Source organism: Somniosus microcephalus, chromosome 6, assembly GCF_052327205.1.
Source record: "Somniosus microcephalus isolate GS21.2 chromosome 6, FLI_Smic_1.0, whole genome shotgun sequence".
Taxonomy (NCBI): Eukaryota; Metazoa; Chordata; class Chondrichthyes; order Squaliformes; family Somniosidae; genus Somniosus; species Somniosus microcephalus.
Window position 1 is genome coordinate 194886845 of NC_140992.1, and position 22034 is coordinate 194908878.

A 22034-nucleotide genomic window follows, 5' to 3' on the forward strand; every position below is an offset into this window, starting at 1 on the left:
AAAATTGCAAGCTATGAATATATCCAGAACAGATACAATTAGGAAAGTTATTTTTTATTTTTCCTCCCCTCAAGTAGGTACTACCTGTTGCTGTGGTGCAGTTCCACAGGTGACAACATCCCTCCAGTACTTCAAGGAGGCATTCTTCATTTATGAGCCCAGGTAGTGAGTAACTGACTTCTGTGTCCAGTCCTGCCGTCCATACACACAGGCAGTTTCCACCAGAAGTTGAAAAAGTGACTGCACCAAGATTCGGGGCCAACTTTCCTCCTCCTAGCCCAACACTACTGTCCTTGTAGTACCCAAATTACAGTACCAACTCTAGGAATCATAAATACAAGATGGTCACTAATAAATCCAATAAGGAATTCCAGAAAAACGTATTTTCCGAGAGAGTGGCTAGAATGTAGAATTTGCTACGACAAGGAGTAGTTGAGGCGTAGAATAGGTGCATTTAAGGGTAAGTTAGATAAGTACATGAAGAAGAGAGGGTTATGCTCATAGGGCTAGAAGAAGGGTGGGAGGAGGCTTGTGTGGAGCAGCAATACATAGCATGATACAGATAGCACAAATAGAAAACAGATGTTATAATCAGTCCACAAGAGCTTAAAAGTATCCTAACAACAACAACCTGCATTTATATCGCACCTTTAACATTGTAAAACAGGAGTGCTTCACAGGAGCATCATCAAACAAAATTTGATACTGAGCCATACAAGGCGATATTAGGACAGGTGGCAAAAAGCTTGGTCAAAGAGGTAAGTTTTAAGGAGGATCGAGATCTAGAGAAGTAATTCCATAGCTTAGGGCCTAGGCAGCTGAAGCCACGGATACCAATGGTGGAGCAATTATAAATCGGGGATGCACCAAAATTGGAGTAGAGATCTTGGAGGAGGTTACAGAGACAGGGAGGGGTGAGGCCATGGAGCGATTTGGAAACAAGGATGAGAATTTTAAAAATTGAGGCGTGCCAGACTGGGATCCAATGTAGGTCAATGAGCACAGGGGTGATGGGTGAACTTGATGTGAGTCAGGATACAGGCAGCAGAGTGTTTTGGATGAGCTCAAGTTTATGGAGGGTGGAAAATGGGAGGCTGGTCAGGAAAGTGTTGGAATGGTTGAGTCTAGGAGGTAACAAAAGGCATGGATGAGGGTTTCAACAGAAGATTAAGGTTTCAACAGGAGAGGAACTTAGGCAGGGTTGGAGACGGGCAATGTTAGAGGTGGAAGGCGACAGTTTTGGTGATGGAGCACTTTTACAACACATTTCTTATATAGTCTCAATCTACAAGATTTTTGAGATGAAACAGCCTTTTGTAGGCTTACTGGTGCAACATTTTAATGTAGGTGACGCAAAATTCCTGCCCACCGCATGGAGTCCAGTTAACAATTAAGCTTAACCAAAATCTAAACACACAAGCAACATATGAAGACGACAGACAAGACCAGCTGGTACATCAAGGTTGTTCCATACCATCACGGTGCAACTTACGCACACCATAACATCTATCTGCACTTCCCCCCATCCCACCAGTCAGTCATGCAATCTTCTGGGGGAGGGCAAAAGTAGAGAAAAACCCTAGGCCAAATTAGCAGGAAATACTCTGGGAAGTTCCAGGAGATCAGAGAGACTGGGAGAAATAACTTCCAATAACCCACCTACCTTCTATTCATAGTGATGTCAGCCAGTTAGGAACATGTCTCTTTCCATTCTCAGCGCTTGTGGTGAATCCCCACTCAGTACACAAGCCAGCAACTGGTGGCAAAATCTCCGACATCTAACCAGTTCTATGCTTCGTAACATAGTCATACCCCCCTCGTCCTTCCTAACCTATTAAACTCAAATAGCCTATCCACATGGACTGAATCCGATCCTTTCATTAAAACTCCTCAATGTCTATGCTTTTCTAGAGTAAAGTGCTCCAGCTCTCCAAGCCTAACATAGCAACTAGGCCACCCATCTTCCAACCTTCATAAACCAACATCCAAAACTTTGCTCTCTATATCCTAACTGGCACGAGGTCCTAGTCACGCATCCCCCGTGTTCGCTGGCCTACATTGGCAACCAGTCCCCCAATGCCTCAAACTTTAAATTGTCATCCCAGGTGTTTAAATCTCTCCATGGCCTCACCCCTCCCTACAACGCTCCAACAACTGCGTTCTTCTAGCTCTGGGCTCGTGTGTATTCCCCGACTCCTTTCACATCAGCATTGGTAGCTGTGCCTTCAACCATCTAGGCCCCAAGCTCGAGTTCCCTCTCTAAACCTCTCCGACATTCCTCCTTTATGGCCCTCCTTAAAATGTACCTCTTTCACCAAATATTTCATCACCCCTCCAAATATCATCTTTGGTTTGGTGTTGATTTTTTCCAATTATGCATCTGTGAAGTGCCTTGGGTTGTTTTTCTATGTTAAATGTGCTGTATAATGGCAATTATTTGTTGTAGTATCAATCTACTGGCCCTCCTCTGAACCTTTGCCAGGGCCTCACCATGTGAGGGACCAATGCTAGACAGTATTCTAAATGAGGCCTAACCAAGGTCTTGTACCAGGGCTGTACAGTATTTTTTGTTTTGTATTTAATGGTCCTTGAAATACACCCTTGCACTCTATTTGCTTTTGCAATAGCCTTATGGCACTGCGTGAATATTCAGAGGTTCATGTATAACATAATTTCTCCTGCTCAACAGCCTGAAATTCATAACCCTGCATGGTGTACGCATGTTGGCTCTACCCACCTCCGAATAAAGATCTATAAATAAAGGTGGCACAAAAGCATTTTGTGCATACATGAGCATATCTTATTTTTTAATGCCTTGGCCACATACAATTTGATTAGCACATGGAACAAAGTTTCTATAAATTGGCTGAATGACAGAGCAAATCTAGCCTAGTCCCATAGCCAATTCATCTCAAGCTATCTATTTTGAAGTTGTTCAAAGGAAATCAGTTTCCATTTTAAGTTAGTTCAAAACTATACAATACTGATTTTCTTTCTAATTCAACGACAAAAGGTCTGTTTTCATCCCAAGTGCATGCATCTGGACCACAGGCAAGGGGAGGATTGGGCTCAGCTATAACATCCCCCCCACAGTCAAAACAGCTTCTCTCAGAAGAATGGCTATTTAGACAAGGTGTTGAAGGGCAGCTGGCACACATGGAACAATGTTTGAGCACCTTCAAGAAAGGAGCGGAGGGAAAAAAGGAAATGGAGAAGAGGTTTGCATGTTTGAAAGATTTTCATTATTAAATGGATGGCAAAAGCTCAATGCAAAAAAAGTGCTAGAAATACATATAGCACCCACAACTGAAGAGTTAATGTTTATGCGGTAGACCTTTGCCAAAACTCAGAAGGTCTCTACTGAAACCACAAACTATCTTCTCAGATGCTGAGGCCTTGTATGCACTTTCAACATTTTCTGGTTTTATTTCAACTTCTGCAGTTTTTTTTATATGGCAAAAATCTCAATTCAAGCAGCTCTTCGAGCAAGTGAAAAGTTTGGACAAGTTCAATTGAAGACCTACTGGGCAGTCAGCCAGCAAATTAAACACCTTCCAGCCTAATCCTTATGGATAGAAGCCTGGAAAACAGCCTACAACGAAGCTTCCTCATGCTTAGTTGCTAACTTCGGACATCATGAATGTAATTGGAAATATCAACCTTTTAAATACAAAATCCAGCTTTTTTCTACTCTGACAAGCAATTCTATTAGTAAGACATCATGGAGACAGGTCAATCAAGAATGTCTTCTACATTCCCTCCTACCCTCAGTCCCCAGACAATTTCACAATAGTTTCCCACTTCATTCAGAACTGATTCCTAATCATGCTGGGAAATGACCGTGCCCCCATAGCATTCATTGTTCACTTCAGAATAACTTAACAGGGCCTTAGCAGGAGACTGAGGGCTGATCCCACTGTAATGGCAAGACCCGCTCCCACCAAAACAATTAGCAAGCACATCTACTTAGAGGGGAGGACGCCACAGCTACTTTAGAAAAAGGGGAAGGCATAAACAGTAATAATGTGGCGGAGCCACTAAGGGACTCCGATCAATTGTATATAATTCCCTTTAATATGTTAGCTACAGCCCGAGTCTGTATCTTTGTTTTCACTGTTTACATGTACAGAGTGCGATCACTTTAATAGCGCGGGTAAACAAGATGACGTCACGCCGTTCATCACGTGATTCCCCCACGGGCGGGAAAAACGTCATGACGTCAGCCACGGGACCGCCCAAGCAGTCCTCGTGGAGCTGCCGAACTGACTAGACCTATATTCGATGTTCTCCTGTAATTATCCGTTAAACTCTTAGTATTCATTAAACCTCGTTTATTTGATCGCCTGAGTGGACCTCAGTCTTTTGATAGGAACTAGACATTCCTACATTGGTGACCCCGACTTTTGCGAACGGTTTTCGCAGAAGTTACTGAACATGGAAACGAAAGCCGTTGCTTTGAAGCTACCACAGTTCTGGGAGCAACAGCCAGCCGCGTGGTTCATCCAGGCTGAAGCCCAGTTCGCAATCAGGAACATCGTTGCGGATCAGACCCGTTACTATCATGTGGTCGCCGTCCTCGACAGTGCCACAGCCTCGCGGATTGTCAGCCTGCTTGGTAATCCACCAGAAGATCGCAAGTATGAAACGATAAAGGCGCGGTTGTTACAGGTCTTCAGGCTCACGAAGTCGGAGCGCGCCTGCCGGCTGCTCGCTATGCCCTGCCTTGGGGACTCCAAGCCGTCCGAGCTCATGAGCCAAATCCTCATGCTCCTGGGCTCCGAACCGGAATGCTTCTTCTTCAGGGAGCTATTCCTCAGCCAGCTACCGGAGCAAGTTCAGGCTGCTCTAGCCAGGTCGGAAGTCACAGACTGCGCAGAGCTGGCTGCCGAAGCGGACAAGATTTTCGCGGTGACACAGCAGCACTGCGCTGCCACGAGGCGCCCATCCCCCACAGACGCTGCTCCAGCCCCTCAACCTGCGGGGTTGTGCTTCTACCACGCCCGTTTTGGCGCGAAAGCAAGATGCTGCCGCCCTCCCTGCAGCTTTTCGCTCAACAAAAAAAACCCAACAACCCTGTCGAAAGAGGACCGGTTATAACGAGCGCCCCACGGCTGCGATGGCAATCGGTAATTCGGGAAAACGCCTCTTCATCACCTACTCCCTATCTGGTCGACGTTTCCTCTGCGACACCGGGGCGCAGTGTAGCATCCTACCCACGTCAAATCTTGATATACAAGCCGGGGGGCACGGCCTCTCCCTCGAGGCGGCTAATGGCAGGGCCATCCGGACCTTCGGAAGACGGCGGGTCCAGGTGTGCTTTGGCGGCCAGCGGTTTTACTGGGATTTTATCACGGCCAAAGTCTCTCACGCCATCCTCGGGGCGGATTTTTTGTGCGCCAACGGCCTCCTGGTGGATGCAAGGCACCGCCGGTTGATCAATGCGGCCACTTTGCACTCCATCCCGTGCCACCGCAGTAACGCCGTGTCGCGCACCGTCTCCTGTGCATTCCCACCTCCGGATGACTTCACTCGCCTCCTCGGAGATTTCCCAGACCTGACCAGACCCACTTTCTCTTCCACGGCCATGAAACATGGTGTCGAACATCACATCACCACTACTGGCTCCCCGGTCTACGCACGGGCCCGGCGCCTCGAGCCCGACAAGCTCGCGGCTGCGAAAGCGGAGTCCGACACGATGGAGCGGCTAGGGATTATTCGCCGGTCGAATAGTCCCCGGTCTTCGCCTCTCCACATTGTTCCGAAACCTGGCGGCGGATGGCGGCCTTGCGTCGACTACAGACACCTGAACGCCTCTACTCCTGATCGGTACCCGATCCCTCATTCAGGATTTCTCTGCCCATTTGGCGGGAAATACCATTTTTCCAAAAGTCGACCTTGTCCGTGGCTACCACCAGGTCCCCGTGCACCCACAAGACGTCCCGAAAACTGCAGTCATCACCCCATTCGGCCTGTTTGAATTTCTGCGAATGCCGTTTGGATTGAAGAACGCTGCACAGGCTTTCCAGCGCTTGATGGACTCCGTGCTTTGGGACCTCAAGTTTCTATTCGTCTAACTCGACATACTCATCGCCAGCCCTAATAAAGAGGAGCACATTTGCCATTTACACACCCTCTTTATTCGCCTCAGTCAACACGGCTTGATCATCAACCCGGCCAAGTGCCAGTTCGGCCTGCAGCAGATTGATTTCTTAGGCCATCGCATCACATTGGACGACGCAATTCCCCTGCAAACGAAGGTGGAGGCAGTTACTTCGTTCCCACACCCGCAGACTGTCAAGGCCCTGCAGGAGTTCCTCGGGATGTTAAATTTTTATCACCGGTTTGTCCCTAATGCAGCTCTGCTCATGCAGCCCTTGTACGAGGCCCTCAAGGGCAAGTCCGGCAAGGATCCGATTAGCTGGATGGTCGACATGGACCGGGCGTTCGTCGACACAAAAGGCGCCTTAGCCAACGCAACCATGCTGGCGCACCTGCTGCCACCATTGCCCTTACCACCGACGTGTCAGACTACACCATCGGCGCAGTGCAGGAACAGTGGATGAATGGGACGTGGCAACCACTGACGTTTTTCAGCAGTCAACTACGGTGAAACAAACGGAAGTACAGCACGTTCGACCGGGAGTTGCTGGCCCTTTTTCTGGCCATCCGCCATTTCCGGTTCCTGCTAGAGGGCCATCCGTTCACAGCTTTTGTGGACCATAAGCCACTAATGTTCGCTATGGCCAAGACCGCCGAACCGTGGTCAGCTCGGCAACAATGTCAGTTGACGTTTATCTCAGAATTCACCACTGACATTCAGCATGTGTCCGGTAAAGACAACCTGGTGGCGGATCGCCTCTCCCGCGCGACTGTTCATGCAGTCCAGCTCGGCATCGACTATGCCCTCATGGCTGCAGATCAAGCCTCGGATCCGGAAGTCCAATGTTACAGAACCAACCCCTCCAAGCCGCCGACGTCACATTCCATGCCACAGGCACTACGCTACTCTGCGACGTCGCCGTAGGAGATCCTCGCCCTATCGTGCCGGTCGCCTGGCGCTGCAAAGTTTTTGACGCCATACACGGGTTGTCGCACCCTGGCATGAAGGCCTCTCAACGGCTGATGTCGTCCAAATTCGTGTGGCGGGGCATGCACATTGATGTCCGCAACTGGGCCAACACCTGCGTGGTCTGCCAAAAGGCCAAGGTGCAGCGTCACGTCAAGGCTCCATTGGCCACTTTCGCTGTTCCAGAACGTAGGTTTGATCATGTGCATGTGGACCTGGTGGGGCCACTTCCGCCTTCGCACGGGTTTACTCATCTTCTTACAATGGTGGACCGCACCACTAGATGGCCTGAGGCGGTTCCTTTGTCATCCACCACTTCTGCAGACGTCGCCAGGGCATTCATCTCCCATTGGGTCGCCCGTTTCGGGGTACCGGCGGACATCTCGTCTGATCGTGGGCCGCAGTCTTCTTCGGAGCTCTGGAACGCTGTGGCTCAGGGGCTCGGCGTCAAGCTACATCGCACCACTGCCTACCATCCACAGGCGAACGGCCTGTGCGAACAATTCCACAGATCGCTCAAAGCCGCACTGCGAGCCAGCCTTCAAGGCTCGGGCTGGGTGGACAGGCTTCCATGGGTCCTTTTGGGTCTTCGTACGGCACCTAAAGAAGATCTTCAATCGTCCTCGGCGGAGCTCGTATATGGCCAGCCGCTACGCGCACCAGGGGATTTCCTTCCGACTCCAACAGAGCCATGGTCCGCATCCCAGCAGCTCATCAGCCAACAAGAGGCAGCCAGAAGTTTCGCTCCAGTGCCTACGTCGCATCACGGCTTGCAGAGCTCCCACATCCCAGCTGAGCTGAAGAACGCCGACTATGTGTTTATCCGCCACGACGCTCATCGGGATCCGCTCAAACCCCCTTACACTGGTCCTTTCCGCGTGATAGAGCCGGGAGACAAAACTTTTTCGGTCGATATCGGAGGTAAACCGGACCACATTTCGGTTGACGCCGGCACACTTGGACCTTGACCGCCCAGTCGAGATCGCACAACCGCTGAAACGTGGCCGACCGCCCAGTCGCCGTGCCAGATCAAACGCAACCGCCCGCCAGCCGTCCATCAGCTTCCACTTCAAGGCTACAGAAGTCGATCTGACAGGCTTGTCAGGCCTCCTCGCCCTTTTACTTTTGCTGTTAAAGACAATTCTGGGGATGCGCATGTGACGGAGCCACTAAGGGACTCCGATCAATTGTATATAATTCCCTTTAATAATATGTTAGCTACAGCCTGAGTCTGTATCTTTGTTTTCACTGTTTACATGTACAGAGCACGATCACTTTAATAGCGCGGGTAAACGCGATGACGTCACGCCGTTCATCACGTGATCCCCACCAGCAGGAAAAACGTGATGACGTCAGCCACGGGACCGCCCAAGCAGTCCTCGTGGAGCCTCCAAACTGACTAGACCTATATTCGATGTTCTCCTGTAATTATCCGTTAAACTCTGTTAGTTTTCATTAAACCTCGTTTATTTGATCGCCTGAGTGGACCTCAGTCTTTTGATAGGAACTAGACATTCCTACAATAAACTATTATTGTGAAATCAAGTGCAATAAGGAATCAATTATCACGTGGTGTCCATCGGTCACAGAAGGCTTCCAGTAATCTGCATTCAATACTCTAGGGTCATCCGGACATGTACAGTCAGAGACCCTGGCCAGTGAATGCGGGTTAGTAATCAATAACCAGAGTAAATGTTGTGATAACATTACTGTTTTTTCCCCCCCTTTAACTGTGACATACCCTTTACTGAGTGTTAAAACACTAAACCGGACTCGAAACAAATGCTGCTCCCACAGCAAATGTAGAGGGCTGGTCTCACTCACCTGCTCGCTGTAGAGAACCTGCACGTTTTTGATGATGCGACAGTGCTTCTGGAGAATAGCAACACCCTGAGCCAATGGCATTCCTGAAAAAGACAGACAACACAAAAGAATCCGTTTGTAACCAGGTCTTTCCATCTGGACACATTAAGTACCAGAAAGATGCTCAAATAAAACCTTTCAAAATTGTCAAGTTATGTTGAACTAATGTTCAGCCAGAAAGAGACAAAGATCAGAGGGCAGAGGGGAAAATAAAATCAATAAAATCTGGCAAATCATTGCAAGCCTCTCGTACAATCCCAGTAAACAGTTTGCACAGCTCCTTGATAAGACACACACTCACACTAAAGGGGGACCAAAATAAACATATTAAGGGGATAAACAGGAAAGGGGCAAGAACTAGTAGGTAAAACAAAAAGACTCATGGACAGCAAGTTAATAATATACTTGAAAGTTGCAAAACTCAGGACACCGATGTTGGGAAAATTACCACAATCACAGCATTTATGAAATCAGCTTATTCACTCGTTCATTTTTAAAATACCTAGAGGGCTTTTAATCAGATTATGCCATTTGTTGATTACAGATTTCACAATACAAATAGCGTATTCATCAGGTGCTGGACGAGAACAATTATTTTAAACTTTTTGAGAGTTATTAGTGTTGAGGAACAGCACACTTTCCCACTCCTAGCACCCAGTTTCAGTCGTGAGCACTCCCAGGTTACGTACAGGACAGTTAGATGCAGACTGAAGCTCAACAATTACTCCTGAACCCCCAAGTTCAGAACAGCACCCGCTGCTGCACCAGTGAAACATTTTCATTTCCCACACCAGCTCATCGTGGTGAACAAGACTCCCAATTTAATGCCAATGTCTAATGAACTGTGTTGTGGACTTGCTCCCACAAGGAACGAAGTCAAGACAGCATGTAACATCTCACCGCTGGCACGGAGAGACAACTTTCATTCCATTAGTTTCCCACATTACAACAGTGACTACACTTCAGAAGTACTTCATTGGCTGTAAAGCACTTTGGGATGTCCTGAGGTTGTGAAAGGCGCTATATAAATGCAAGTCTTTCTTTGTTAGTCTGAATACTAATCCAGGTACCACAGATGAAAGGACAATGTGCAAACAAACTACATTCCCCAACCTCCCAACTGAGTTTTTACCTCCCCGCCCCCACCCCCTATCCTGCCTTTATTCTGTGGTACAGTTCCATAGGCAATGGTCACCTTCCAGTATCTCGCACATGTGCTGATTATGGTCAGCTCACAGGTGCACATTGTCCTTGCAGTCGGGCCTTATCCTGCTGTGTCATCGTCCACACCTGCAATTCAGCAAGGGTTGCTGGACAATCAGAAGCTTCAATTGTGGCTGATTTCCGTGCCCCCCTACCCCCCGCCCCCACCTTTCCTTGCATGGGGTGCTAGGCCAAATGTAGCATCTCCACTGCTGTCCTGTCTGAGATCAGCTAACTTAGCATGGCTTGGGGATCAATCGCTGTCTTTGTGGTAGCCAACTGAGATTTTAAAAAGGGAAACAATCACAGCTACAGATGGGAGCTTTTCCTGAAATTTAAACCTAACACATGTACAAGACTTAGTACTTATGTATGGGTTACAATGCATTGTGAAATTACTGTGCACTTGCTGTGTTAAATACTGAACTATCATATGCGCATCCATTACTTTATTTAAAAATTCATATATAGGTGGGCATCGCTGGCAAGGCCCTAAAGAAGGTGGTGGTGAGCCACCTTCTTGAACCGCTGCAGTCCGTGTGGTGAAGGTACTCCCACAGTGCTGTTCGGGAGGGAGTTCCAGGATTTTGACCCACGACGATGAAGGATCGGCGATATACTTCCAAGTCAGGATGGTGTGTGACTTGGAGGGGAACTTGGAGGTGGTGGTGTTCCCATGCGCCTGCTGCCCTTGCCCTTCTAGGTGGAAGAGGTTGTGAGTTTGGGAAGTGCTGCCGAAGAAGCCTTGGCGAGTTGCTGCAGTGCATCTTGTAGATGGTACACACTGCAGCCATAGTATGCCAGTGGTGAAGGGAGCGAATGTTTAAGGTGGTGGATGGGGTGCCAATCAAGCGGGCTGCTTTGTCCTGGATGGTGTCGAGCTTTTTGAGTGCTGTTGAAGCTGCACTCATCCAGGCAAGTGGAGAGTATTCCATCACACTCTTTACTTGTGCCTTGTAGATGGTGGAAAGGCTTTGGGGAGTCAGGAGGCGAGACACTCGCTACAGAATATCTAACCTCTGACCTGCTGGTCCAGTTAAGTTTCTCGTCAATGGTGACTCCCAGGATGTTGATGGTGGGGGAGTCGGCGATGGCAATACTGTTGAATGTCATGGGGAGGTGGTTAGACTCTCACTTGTTGGAGATAGTCATTGCCTGGCACTTAGGTGGCGCGAATGTTACCTGCTATTTATCAGCCCAAGCCTGAATGTCGTCCAGGTCTTGTTGCATGCGGGCATGGACTGCTTCATTATCTGAGGAGTTGTGAATGGTGTTGAACAGTGCATTCATCAGTGAACATCCCCATTTCTGACCTTATGTTGGAGGGAAGGTCATTGATGAAGCAGCTGAAGATGGTTGGGCCTAGGACACTGCCCTGAGGAACTCCTGCAGCGTTGTCCTGCGGCTGTGATGTTTGACCTTTTTGTTATAATTTATTATTTCATTTTTTGTCATTAAGCCATCAATAAAAAGCAAATATAATTGAAAGTGAACTTCATTTACCACAAACAGGATACGATCATAGACATTCTCCCGAGGCTCACAACTGTATAGGAAAACGGCCCCATCGCAGGAGTAAGAACTGAAGCATTGTTGCTCAGGTCAATGGAGTGTAAGGATGCAACTTCCAATCCTACTCTGGCCAGGGTCACTAACACAATCCATAGACTGTATGTGTTATACTGACCATCGCATATAACCAGCAAATCGCACACGCACAGACCCTTCTGCTATAAGCGGTGGGGACTGCATCAGCAGGAGGTTGAGAGCAGACAGCCTGCCAATCTCAACAGCAAAGGCACCAGTCCAGGCAGAACGTACTTCCCTTGGGGGGAAAAAAAATCAATAAAAAAGGTACAACTAAAAAATCAAGTTGGCTCATTGCACTGCAATATCACATTTAATGGTGGTCAGATCAATAATAAGGTTATATAAACCCATCAGGAAAACTGCTGGTAATTATATGGATCTTAATGATTTCCCTTCCAAACTTCACAGAAGGGCAACAGCATAAACCACATACAACACGGAGTGACACCAGTCCCTAAAAATCTGGCAATACATAGCATTGCACAAATCACAGTATCTTAAAAAGACTGGTCCCATTTTCTTTACAAATAGTGTTGTTTCTGAAGCGTGCACCCTAGGCCTGCGCATTTCATCTGATCAATCATTTCAGCACAGCCTCTCCACCAAGCCCAAAGCACCTCAAAGCCAGATGTTTATAAGGAACAGGGAAAGAATACTTTGCTCCATCAACATACTGACCATCTAAGCATTTTGCACATCAGACAGGAGTACAGGGAGGGACTGGCAATACAAAGGAGGGCACTAAATTCAAGAGTCAAGGTCCAGTGTTCTTGTAGATGGGTTTGCCAGATACTTCAAGCAAACATTGTTAGACAAGAAACTAGATTTGTCACAGGTCCCAGTGAGAAATTAATATTTTAAAGCAAACTGAGAAAATACAAACCAAAAGTAGTTTACTAAAATAAGGAAGTGAATACATGTTTATCAATGCAGGCTACTATTGCAGTCCCAACCAGCTAGTTTAACAGCTGCACTGGGAGGAACTTGTATTTGGCAATTTCATTTTCTTCCCAGTACCATATATTATTACAGGGGGTGGACGCTTCAGTGTATGGGGAAAGTGCATTCATCCAGCCAACTCCAGCTTCAAGCACAGAACAAAGATCAGCACTGGAAAAAAACCCAAATACCTTCAACAATAACTTGCATTTATATAGCACCTTTAACATAGTAAAATGTCCCAAGGCACTTCACAGGAGCATTAACAAAATTTGACACCAAGCCACATAAGATAATATTAGGGCAAGTGGCCAAAAGCTTAAGTCAAAGAGGTAAGTTTTAAGCAGCATCTTAAGAGGAGAGAGGTCGAGAAGTTTAGGGAGGGAATGCCAGAGCTTAGGGCCTAGCCAGCTGAAGGCATGGCCGCCAATGGCAGAGCGATGAAAATCAAGGAAGTGCAAGAGGCCATGATTGGAGGAGCACAGATATCGCAGAGGGTTTATAGCACTGGAGGAGATTACAGATAGAGGGGCGAGGCCATGGAAGGATTTGTAAACAAGAATGACTATTTTAAAATTGAGGGGTAGCCAGACCGGGAGCCAATGTAGGTCAGCAAGCAGAAGGGTAATGGGTGAACGGGACTTGGTGAGAGTTGGGAGTTCAGAAAAGATAGTAACTGGAAAGACAGCAAGCTGGTTGCCTCCTTAGCTTTGACCTGCATGGGGGAACCTTGGAAACCTTCAGCTTTAACACCAACACGCCTGCAAGCTTAGCTAACCAGGCACTGTTACGGCCTGAAATGGGCACTGGGAGAACATGGCACCTGCCCCAGCAATTGAAACCATTGTGCCAAGTTGCATCATTATTCACAAAAACGTGCAGAGATTTTTATAACTGAAATTTTCTTGTGCAGCACAAATTCCTAATAAGAGAACTGTTAAGTCTGTGTGTTATATTGAGAATTATTACACAGACCACAAGAGTAAACTTTAACAGGTCTTTACTAGTCGAAGGTCAGGGCGGAACTGCCCAATAAATCATTACACAGCACTTATATACCGGTGTGGTCACCACCGGTATTACAGTATACAGCAGCCAAGATAAAGTAGTGCAACTCTTAAAATAGTTCTCTTAAAAGGTGGAACGGTTACATACACTACAATCCTCCCTTTTTAGCTTAACAGTATATATTTCCCATTAAACATAACATCATAACATATATACACAACTTCATGTAAAAACAGTTCACAGATTCAGTCTGAGGCGGCGCCTCCTGACTCGGTCCGGATAGCGCCTCGGTGGTGTAGTAGTTTTCGGTGGTGTAGTAGGTTTTCGTTGCTGGGGTGACTTATCGAATAGTCCTTCACTGGACTTAACAGCTTGAATTTTCGTAACTTCAGAACCAGCATTGTTGACTTCTAAAGGCTCGAGTACCTTGGGAAGTTTTTCTGCTTCCAGACTGATTTGGCTCAGTTCGGAGGGACCACGTGCGTGACCTGGTAGGGGTGATAATGGTTCAGATGCGTCATCATCATCATCATGGGACAACTCACATGAATATACTAGATTGCTGTCCTCCTCAGTATCTACGTCCTCCAAATGTTTTATTATTTCTATTTTTGGAGCTTCAACTGTGAGTGTGGCTGTGGTCTGTGCATTACTTGATTTGCAGCTATATTCACCAGAGTCTTTGGGTGTGAGATTTGTAATGGTAAGTTCTATCACATTCTTATTTTGTTTAAATTTGTATCGGTCAGAAGATTCGATCAAGCTCTGGTCTTTGTACCATCTGACCATCTTGGAAGTAGGTGTAAACTCACAGCTCAAAGTAGCAGAATGCTTCTCTTCCCCTGTAATGTTCTGTAGTTCTTTGACTACGGCTCTTTAATAGTCAGCCTCGCCTCAGATTTTGATTTCCCTGCGAAAAACTGCAGCAAGCCGGTCATCTTACAAGTTATTTTTTTCCCCCAGAGTGAGACGATGAATAGTGCCACGATGCTCAATGTCCACATCTTCAGAAGCATGAAGAATTTCACCATTTAGTATCCATTTGAGGCTTCACGTCAGCAACTGAAAGCTCACACTCAAGAATGGCATCACTTGGCTCTGTCACTTCCACATCACATATGGGTTTAATGATGGCAATTGATTGCTCTGCTACATATAACTTTGCTGTGCTTTGGTCATCTATGGCATCGCACATGTAGTTGCCTTCATCTTCAAAAGCGACATTATTAATAACGAGCTTCCTGTACACCTCTTCACTCACAATCTCATATTTATTACTGGGATGAATCTCTTTGTCTTTGTAATACCACTTGACAGCAGCATTTGGCCTGGAAACCTTGCATTCGAAAATGACACGATGTTTCTCCATGCCAATCTTCTCTCTTAAGGGTTTCACAATTTTAACTGGCAATTCTTTAATTCGAAGCAAAGCTCTGGAAGTAGTGCTTTCAGCAACAAACTTGATCTCTGCAGCATCTTCAGTTTTTGCCTCTGCCACCAATTCCCTGAGTGGCTTATTACTGCTGACACTGCTCACAAAAGGGTGCTCTTTCTTCTTAGCTTTCAACTGATCGATGAATTTGACATATTCCCTTTCTTGCTCAGCTTTGATTCGTTTGGCCTCATCGCGCAGACGGTTTGTGTGTTCCTGTTCCATTTTCTCAATCAGCTGCTTCTGCTGTCTTTCCAGATTCTCCCACTCTGTGTCAAAGAACTTTTTCTTTGCATTCATCTCTTGCTCAAAACGGCGAATCATTTGTTCTAATTGCTGTTGTAGTTTGAAATTGAGTTGAGTTCGAGCCCGGTGTTCCTCAGAAATGTGCATGTCTGTAGACTGGACAGACTCAATTCTCTGTCAAACTATGTTGTTGTTGTTCAGTGGAATTCTGTTCTGATACTTTGTTCTCTTCTGAAGCATTTATGCACTCCTTCGTTTTTCCATCATTAGTCTGCAAGTCCATTTTAGACTTGTCTTTTGCACATGGGCTGGTCTTACCATCATCAGTTCCAGAGTCTGAGCTGATTATCTTCACCGAGTTCTCACTCTCTGCTTTGTCACTGTCACTGCTGCATATGCCCTATCCAATATTCTGGACAATCGTGCAGGTTTGACATCTTTGTTTTTTCCGGAAACTACCGTTATTGCTTTTAGGGAGTGCCAGTCCATATTTATTTTCCTGATCCACTCCTGTCCCAGAAGTGGTGGACCTCCCTCAGGTAGTACATATAAGTCCATTCCTTGGTGTTCTTTACCCTGGTGTACCACCTTGACTTTCATCTTTCCGATGGGGTATACTCTTTGCCCCGTGTATGTCTGCAATACTATCTTCGTATCCCATAGGGGAATATGTTTGAATAACCTTTTGTAATCTTGTTTATTCATGACCGTCAACGCCGATCCGGTGTCCAATTCCATCTTCACGTGGACTCCTGCTATCTGCAGTGTGGCCCAGATAGCTTGTCGGTCAGCTTCCTTACTCACATTGTGAATTCTCAGACTACCCAGTTCCTTGCTGTTGGAGTCCGAGTCCGAATTCTGTTCATCCGAACTCTTCTCAGCCACCTTATGTACCTTTCTGCACTTTTCCTGCGGTGACTTTTTGTTGCTGGTCTTCTTTCCTGACCGGCATACTTTAGCTATGTGACCAAGCTTGCCACATTTTCTACATTCCTGGTTTTTAACCCAGCATTGGTTCTGATCGTGTGTTGTCTTCCCACAACGATAACATTTCGTTGTACCCAAAGCCATTTGATCTACGCTGAGTACCGCTGCCTTCAGCTGCATTTCCGCAGTGCCTCTCGCTGCGGCTTCGTGCGATGCTGCAATAGTGACAGCCTTATCCAGTGCAAGATCATTCTCTTCAAGCAGCCGCTTTTGGGTTCCTTCTTTCGACAATCCACACACGAATTTGTCTCTCAGTGCCTGTCAGGCTTTCCCCAAACTGGCAGTATTTCGCTAGCTTACGCAGTTCAATTAAGTACTCCGCGTTGCTTTCCTCTTTCAGTTGCGTTCTCGCATAAAATTTAAATCGTTCCGCTAACATCAGCGGTGTGGGGTTCAAATGATTCTTCAGAACAGCAACAATATTAGCGAAAGTCTGATCCGCCGGTTTAGCTGGTGATAGAAGATGCTTCAATAGCCCGTATGTCTTCGCACCCATTGAGTTTAGTAAGGTTAGTGCTTTATCTTCATTTGATATTTTATTTGCCTTACAATATATCTCTATGCGTTCTACATACGTGGCCCAATCTTCAACATCGGGATCGAAATCGTTGATGTTACCACGCTTAGGCATCTTCGCGACCTTCTTGAGAAACAAAGAAATTTTTCTTTTATTTTTTTTTTTACAAAATGGCGGTTTCCCGCGCTTGTCTTCTTCTCCCGCCTACGAAAATGGCGGCTTCCCGCGTTTGCCTTTCTCCCCCGCTGGCTGCAATGGCGATTGCCGTATTGCTGCGTTCGCCCTCCCCAGCGGTTTTCAAATCGTGCCTCCCAGCCCCTCTTGCAGTCCGGTCCTTCCCCCCCCCCCGGCTGCGGCTGAGTTCTCCGCGGTTTTTTTTATTTTCTCCCGCGCCTTACGCTGTCCCGGTCGCTGCGCCTCGCGGCCTCGGTAGCTGCCCGGCCTTTTTCACCGGTCGCGGTCGAGCTCTCTCTCGACGCTGTTGCGTCTCCCAGCCCGCTTGTAGCCCGGTCTCTCACACCGGCTGCATTTGCATTCACCGCGGCTTCCGTGCCCTACGCTGCCCCAGTCTCAGCGCCTCTGGCCCCGACTTCTGCCCGGCTCTTTTCCCCGGCCGTGGTCGAGTTCTCCGCCCTTATATCCTCCGTTCTTCCCTCCCCTATTTCACAGCCAACGTGGCCGACTTGCTGCTCGTCGCTGATCAGCTTACCCACCACCGTGATAGAAGGGATGATCACTGCCTGTTGCTGATGGAAGGCTTCGTGTCAGAATTCTTCCTTTGCTCTGCAGACCAGAGTCTTCTCTCAGCAGAATGATGAGGGCGGATGCCTCTTCTCGACACCCGTTAAACTGCCTTGGATGTATCTCTGCCGCAGGGTAAGATCGTACTCGTCGCCACTGTTAAGTCTGTGTGTTATAATGAGAATTATTACACAGACCACAAGAGTAAACTTTAACAGGTCTTTACTAGTCGAAGGTCAGGGCAGAACTGCCCAATAAATCATTACACAGCACTTATATACCAGTGTGGTCACCACCGGTATTACAGTATACAGCAGCCAAGATAAAGTAGTGCAACTCTTAAAATAGTTCTCTTAAAGGTGGAACGGTTACATACACTACAAGAACCCACTTCACAGAGGGGTTACTGTTGTGCTTGCCTCCTCGGATTCAAATGCACAAATAATCATCTGAACGAGCATTTCAATTTCCCTGGAGATGTGCTCTCATCTAATTTCTGAAGGGCAAATACATCTCCAGTGAGAGATTAGCTGCCAGGTAATAGCGCAGGAGCCAAGATAAAGACATCACTAAACATGTGGCTACACACACACCTCATTAAAAGAAGTGAATTACACCAACACCAGCATCAGGGATGCTACAGCAGCCCAGCACAACAGGGATAACTCAAGACTACCCTATCACAATTACAGGATTTAAAGTGCTTAACAGACATTGATGAATTGTTGGTAATTAGCAAGTGGCAGGCCTTATACTCAGTCCACCAAGAAGTTATACATGTCCTCCTCAGGAAGAGAGAGACACACAGCACCTGTTTAAAAGAGGAATCTGCATAAAATTGCACTTATCCAGTCTAGGGAGGTCCAGCTAAATGCCTGGAATAGCCTCCTATAGCCACAGGTGACGTGCTGTCCAAGTAGATGCAGCCAGTCTTATGCCAGGTTGTTAAGAGATTTATACCTTAATTCTAGCAGCAGCGGTCAAGTCTTGCATGATAACAGCCCAGAAAAGTTTTTAAAAAAATCATATTTACGTCCATATAACAAGGACCAATTATAAACTCCTCCATATACCTTACAGGGACAATATTTCCCCTTGCGCCGCCTCCTCTCTATATTCCACACCTTGACAATATCTCCCTCTCCCTGGACTCCAAGTGTTAAATAATGAGGCAAAATTAAACAATCTCAGGTTGTATCCCCTGGAATTTAGACAGTTAAGGGTGATTTGATCAAAGTTTTCAAGATATTAAGGGGAACTGATAGAGTATTTCGAGAGAAACTATTTCCACTAGTTGAGGAGTTTAGGACTAGGGGACATAGTCTAAAGGTTAGAGCCAGGCCTTTCAGGAGTGAAATTAGGAAACACTTCTAAACATAAAGGGTGGTAGAAGTTTGGAAAACTCTTCCGCAAATGGCAATTGATGCCAGGTCAATTGTTAATTTTAAATCTGAGATGGATAGATTTTTGTTAACCAAAGGTATTAAGGGATATGGGCCAAAGGCAGGTACATGGAGTTAGGTCACAGATCAGCCATGATCTCATTGAATGGCAGAACAGGCTCAAGGGGTTAAATGGCCTACTCCTGTTCCTAATATCTCCCTCTCTCCACGTTCCACACTTGGGCACCGTCTTCCCTTCTCCCCCTACCTTTCAGGACCAATATCCCTCTCTCCCCCCCCCCCCCACACCTTTCAGGACCAATATCCCTCTCTCCCCACCCCCCATACCTTTCAGGACCAATATCCCTCTCTCCCCACCCCCCATACCTTTCAGGACCAATATCCCTCTCTCCCCACCCCCCATACCTTTCAGGACCAATATCCCTCTCTCCCCACCCCCCATACCTTTCAGGACCAATATCCCTCTCTCCCCACCCCCCATACCTTTCAGGACCAATATCCCTCTCTCCCCACCCCCCATACCTTTCAGGACCAATATCCCTCTCTCCCCACCCCCCATACCTTTCAGGACCAATATCCCTCTCTTCCCCACCCCCCATACCTTTCAGGACCAATATCCCTCTCTTCCCCACCCCCCATACCTTTCAGGACCAATATCCCTCTCTCCCCACCCCCCATACCTTTCAGGACCAATATCCCTCTCTTCCCCCCCCCCCCATACCTTTCAGGACCAATATCCCTCTCTTCCCCCCCCCCCATACCTTTCAGGACCAATATCCCTCTCTTCCCCCCCCCCCATACCTTTCAGGACCAATATCCCTCTCTTCCCCCCCCCCCATACCTTTCAGGACCAATATCCCTCTCTTCCCCCCCCCCCATACCTTTCAGGACCAATATCCCTCTCTTCCCCCCCATACCTTTCAGGACCAATATCCCTCTCTTCCCCCCCATACCTTTCAGGACCAATATCCCTCTCTTCCCCCCCATACCTTTCAGGACCAATATCCCTCTCTCCCTATACCTTACAGAAACAATATCTCGTTCACAATACCACTCTCTCCATATATCTCACAGGAACAATACGACGCCTCTTTATATGCTTCCCAGTGATACTATCCCCTCTCCTACCCTCTGCATATACCTCACAGGAACAAAACATTTCTCCCTTCTGTGTGGAAAATTCCTTTCAAAAAAAGTACTGAAACACCTTAATACTTACCTAAAGCGAATTCCCATCGTTCGTTTCCCAGAGACCGCTCGGGCACCACTTCCAGATCCAGCATTGGCCCGGCTGCAGGGGAGGCGGCGGGCGGGTCCGGGCTCGGGGTCTGCGCCAGGCCCGTGTGTCCTGGTGGAGGAGCCGCTTGCTGCTGTGGTCCGGCTAAAGGGAGCCGGGGGCTGATGTGTCCCAGGTATAGGAGCCCGGGAGCTGATGTGTCCCGGGTATGAATGGTCGGGTGCCGATCCGTCCCGGGTATAAGAAGCCGGGTGCCACTGTGTCCCGGGTTGAAGGGGGGTGGGGTAAGATCTAGATAATAAGGGGCCGGAGTGTCTCGGCCACAAGGGACCGGGTGCCGCTGTTTTCCAAGTGTTAGGGCCGTTGGCTTGCTCTCAAACCCGAACAATAACAGCCGCCGCTTCCATCACCAGCAGCTGATTCTACAACACCACTTCCGTCCGAACCGCTTCCGGGTTGCACTCCCCCCACGTTTGCGGCAGTCCGGTTCCTGCGGTGGTTAATGCTCAGTTTTTAATTATTCGTTGTTATTTCTGACATAAGCAACGAGTATTGGGCTGTACATCGGTAACGTTGTTGTTGTCCTCCTCGAACAGACTGGCACCCAGTCGGCGGCTGCGCACAGACTCCCGGCACGTGACTAGCAGAATCCGGAGAGCGTTCGGGCTCCCTGGTCATGTGTCCAAGTGGGAAACGGCTGCAGCTCGTGCCGTCATGTGATCAGAGGCAGACATCCCCCCCGCCCCTGGGGGAGGGGTGAGTGGGCTGCGTTGCCGTGGTGACACTTCATGCCATCCTCGTGACTGTAGTGACCAAAGGAGGACACAAATAACCTCCCAGAGATGTCGGGAACATAGGGTCTGATGAAAGGGAGGAACTGAAAGAAATCAGTATTTGTAGGGAAATGGTGTTAGGGAAATTGATGGGATTGAAGGCCGATAAATCCCCAGGGCCTGATAATCAACATCCTAGGGTACTTAAGAAAGTGGCCTTAGAAATAGTAGATGCATTGTTGATTATTTTCCAACATTCGATAGACTCTGGAACAGTACCCATGGATTGGAGGGTAGCTAATGTTACCCCACTATTCAAAAAAGGTGGTAGAGAGAAAACGGGGAATTACAGAGCCTGACATCGGTAGTGGGGGAAATGCTAGAGTCCATTATAAAAGATGTAATAGCAGAGCACTTGGAAAACAGTGACAGGATCGGACAAAGTCAACATAGATTTACAAAAGGTAAATCGTGCTTGACTAATCTACTGGAATTTTTTGAGGATGTAACTGGTAAAATAGATAAGGGAGAACCAGTGGATGTGGTGTATTTGGACTTTCAAAAGGCTTTCGATAAGGTCCCGCATAAGAGATTAGCGTGTAAAGTTAAGGCACATGGGATTGGGGGCAAGGTATTGACTTGGATAGAGAACTGGTTGGCAGACAGAAAGCAAAGAGTTGGAATAAACGGGTCTTTTTCTGAGTGGCAGGCAGTGACTAGTGGGGTACTACAGGGATCGGTCCTTGGACCCCAGCTATTCACAATATATATTAATGATCTAGACAAGGGAACTAGATGTAATATCTCCAAGTTTGCAGACAACACAAAGCTGGGTGGGCGTGTGTGCTGTGAGGAGGATGCCGAGAAACTCCAGGATGATTTGGACAGGTTGGGTGATTGGGCAGAAGCATGGCAGATGCAATATAACGTAGATAAATGCGAGGGTATCCACTTTGGTGTCAAAAACAGGAAGGCAGATTATTATCTGAATGGCAATAGATTGGGAGAAGGGGAAGTGCAACGAGACCT

The 22034-nt window shown here is 47.4% G+C and overlaps 1 protein-coding gene across 2 annotated transcripts in view; it reads right to left on the reverse strand.

Annotated features, from left to right (window-relative positions):
- The window catches only part of phaf1 (phagosome assembly factor 1), a 99147-nt gene extending 78215 nt beyond the window's left edge, over positions 1-20932 (reverse strand). The window contains exons 1-2 of one of the 2 annotated variants that reach the window (XM_085991150.1): positions 20215-20932; positions 8891-8973 (exon numbers count right to left, since the gene is read on the reverse strand). In XM_085991150.1, the coding sequence (XP_085847276.1) occupies positions 8891-8973; positions 20215-20278 (147 nt within the window). In that variant the 5' untranslated portion in view covers positions 20279-20932. The remainder of the gene's footprint in view (positions 1-8890; positions 8974-20214) is intronic. The other variant, XM_085991152.1, reaches the window with a different exon arrangement.
- Positions 20933-22034: the final 1102 nt, after the last annotated feature.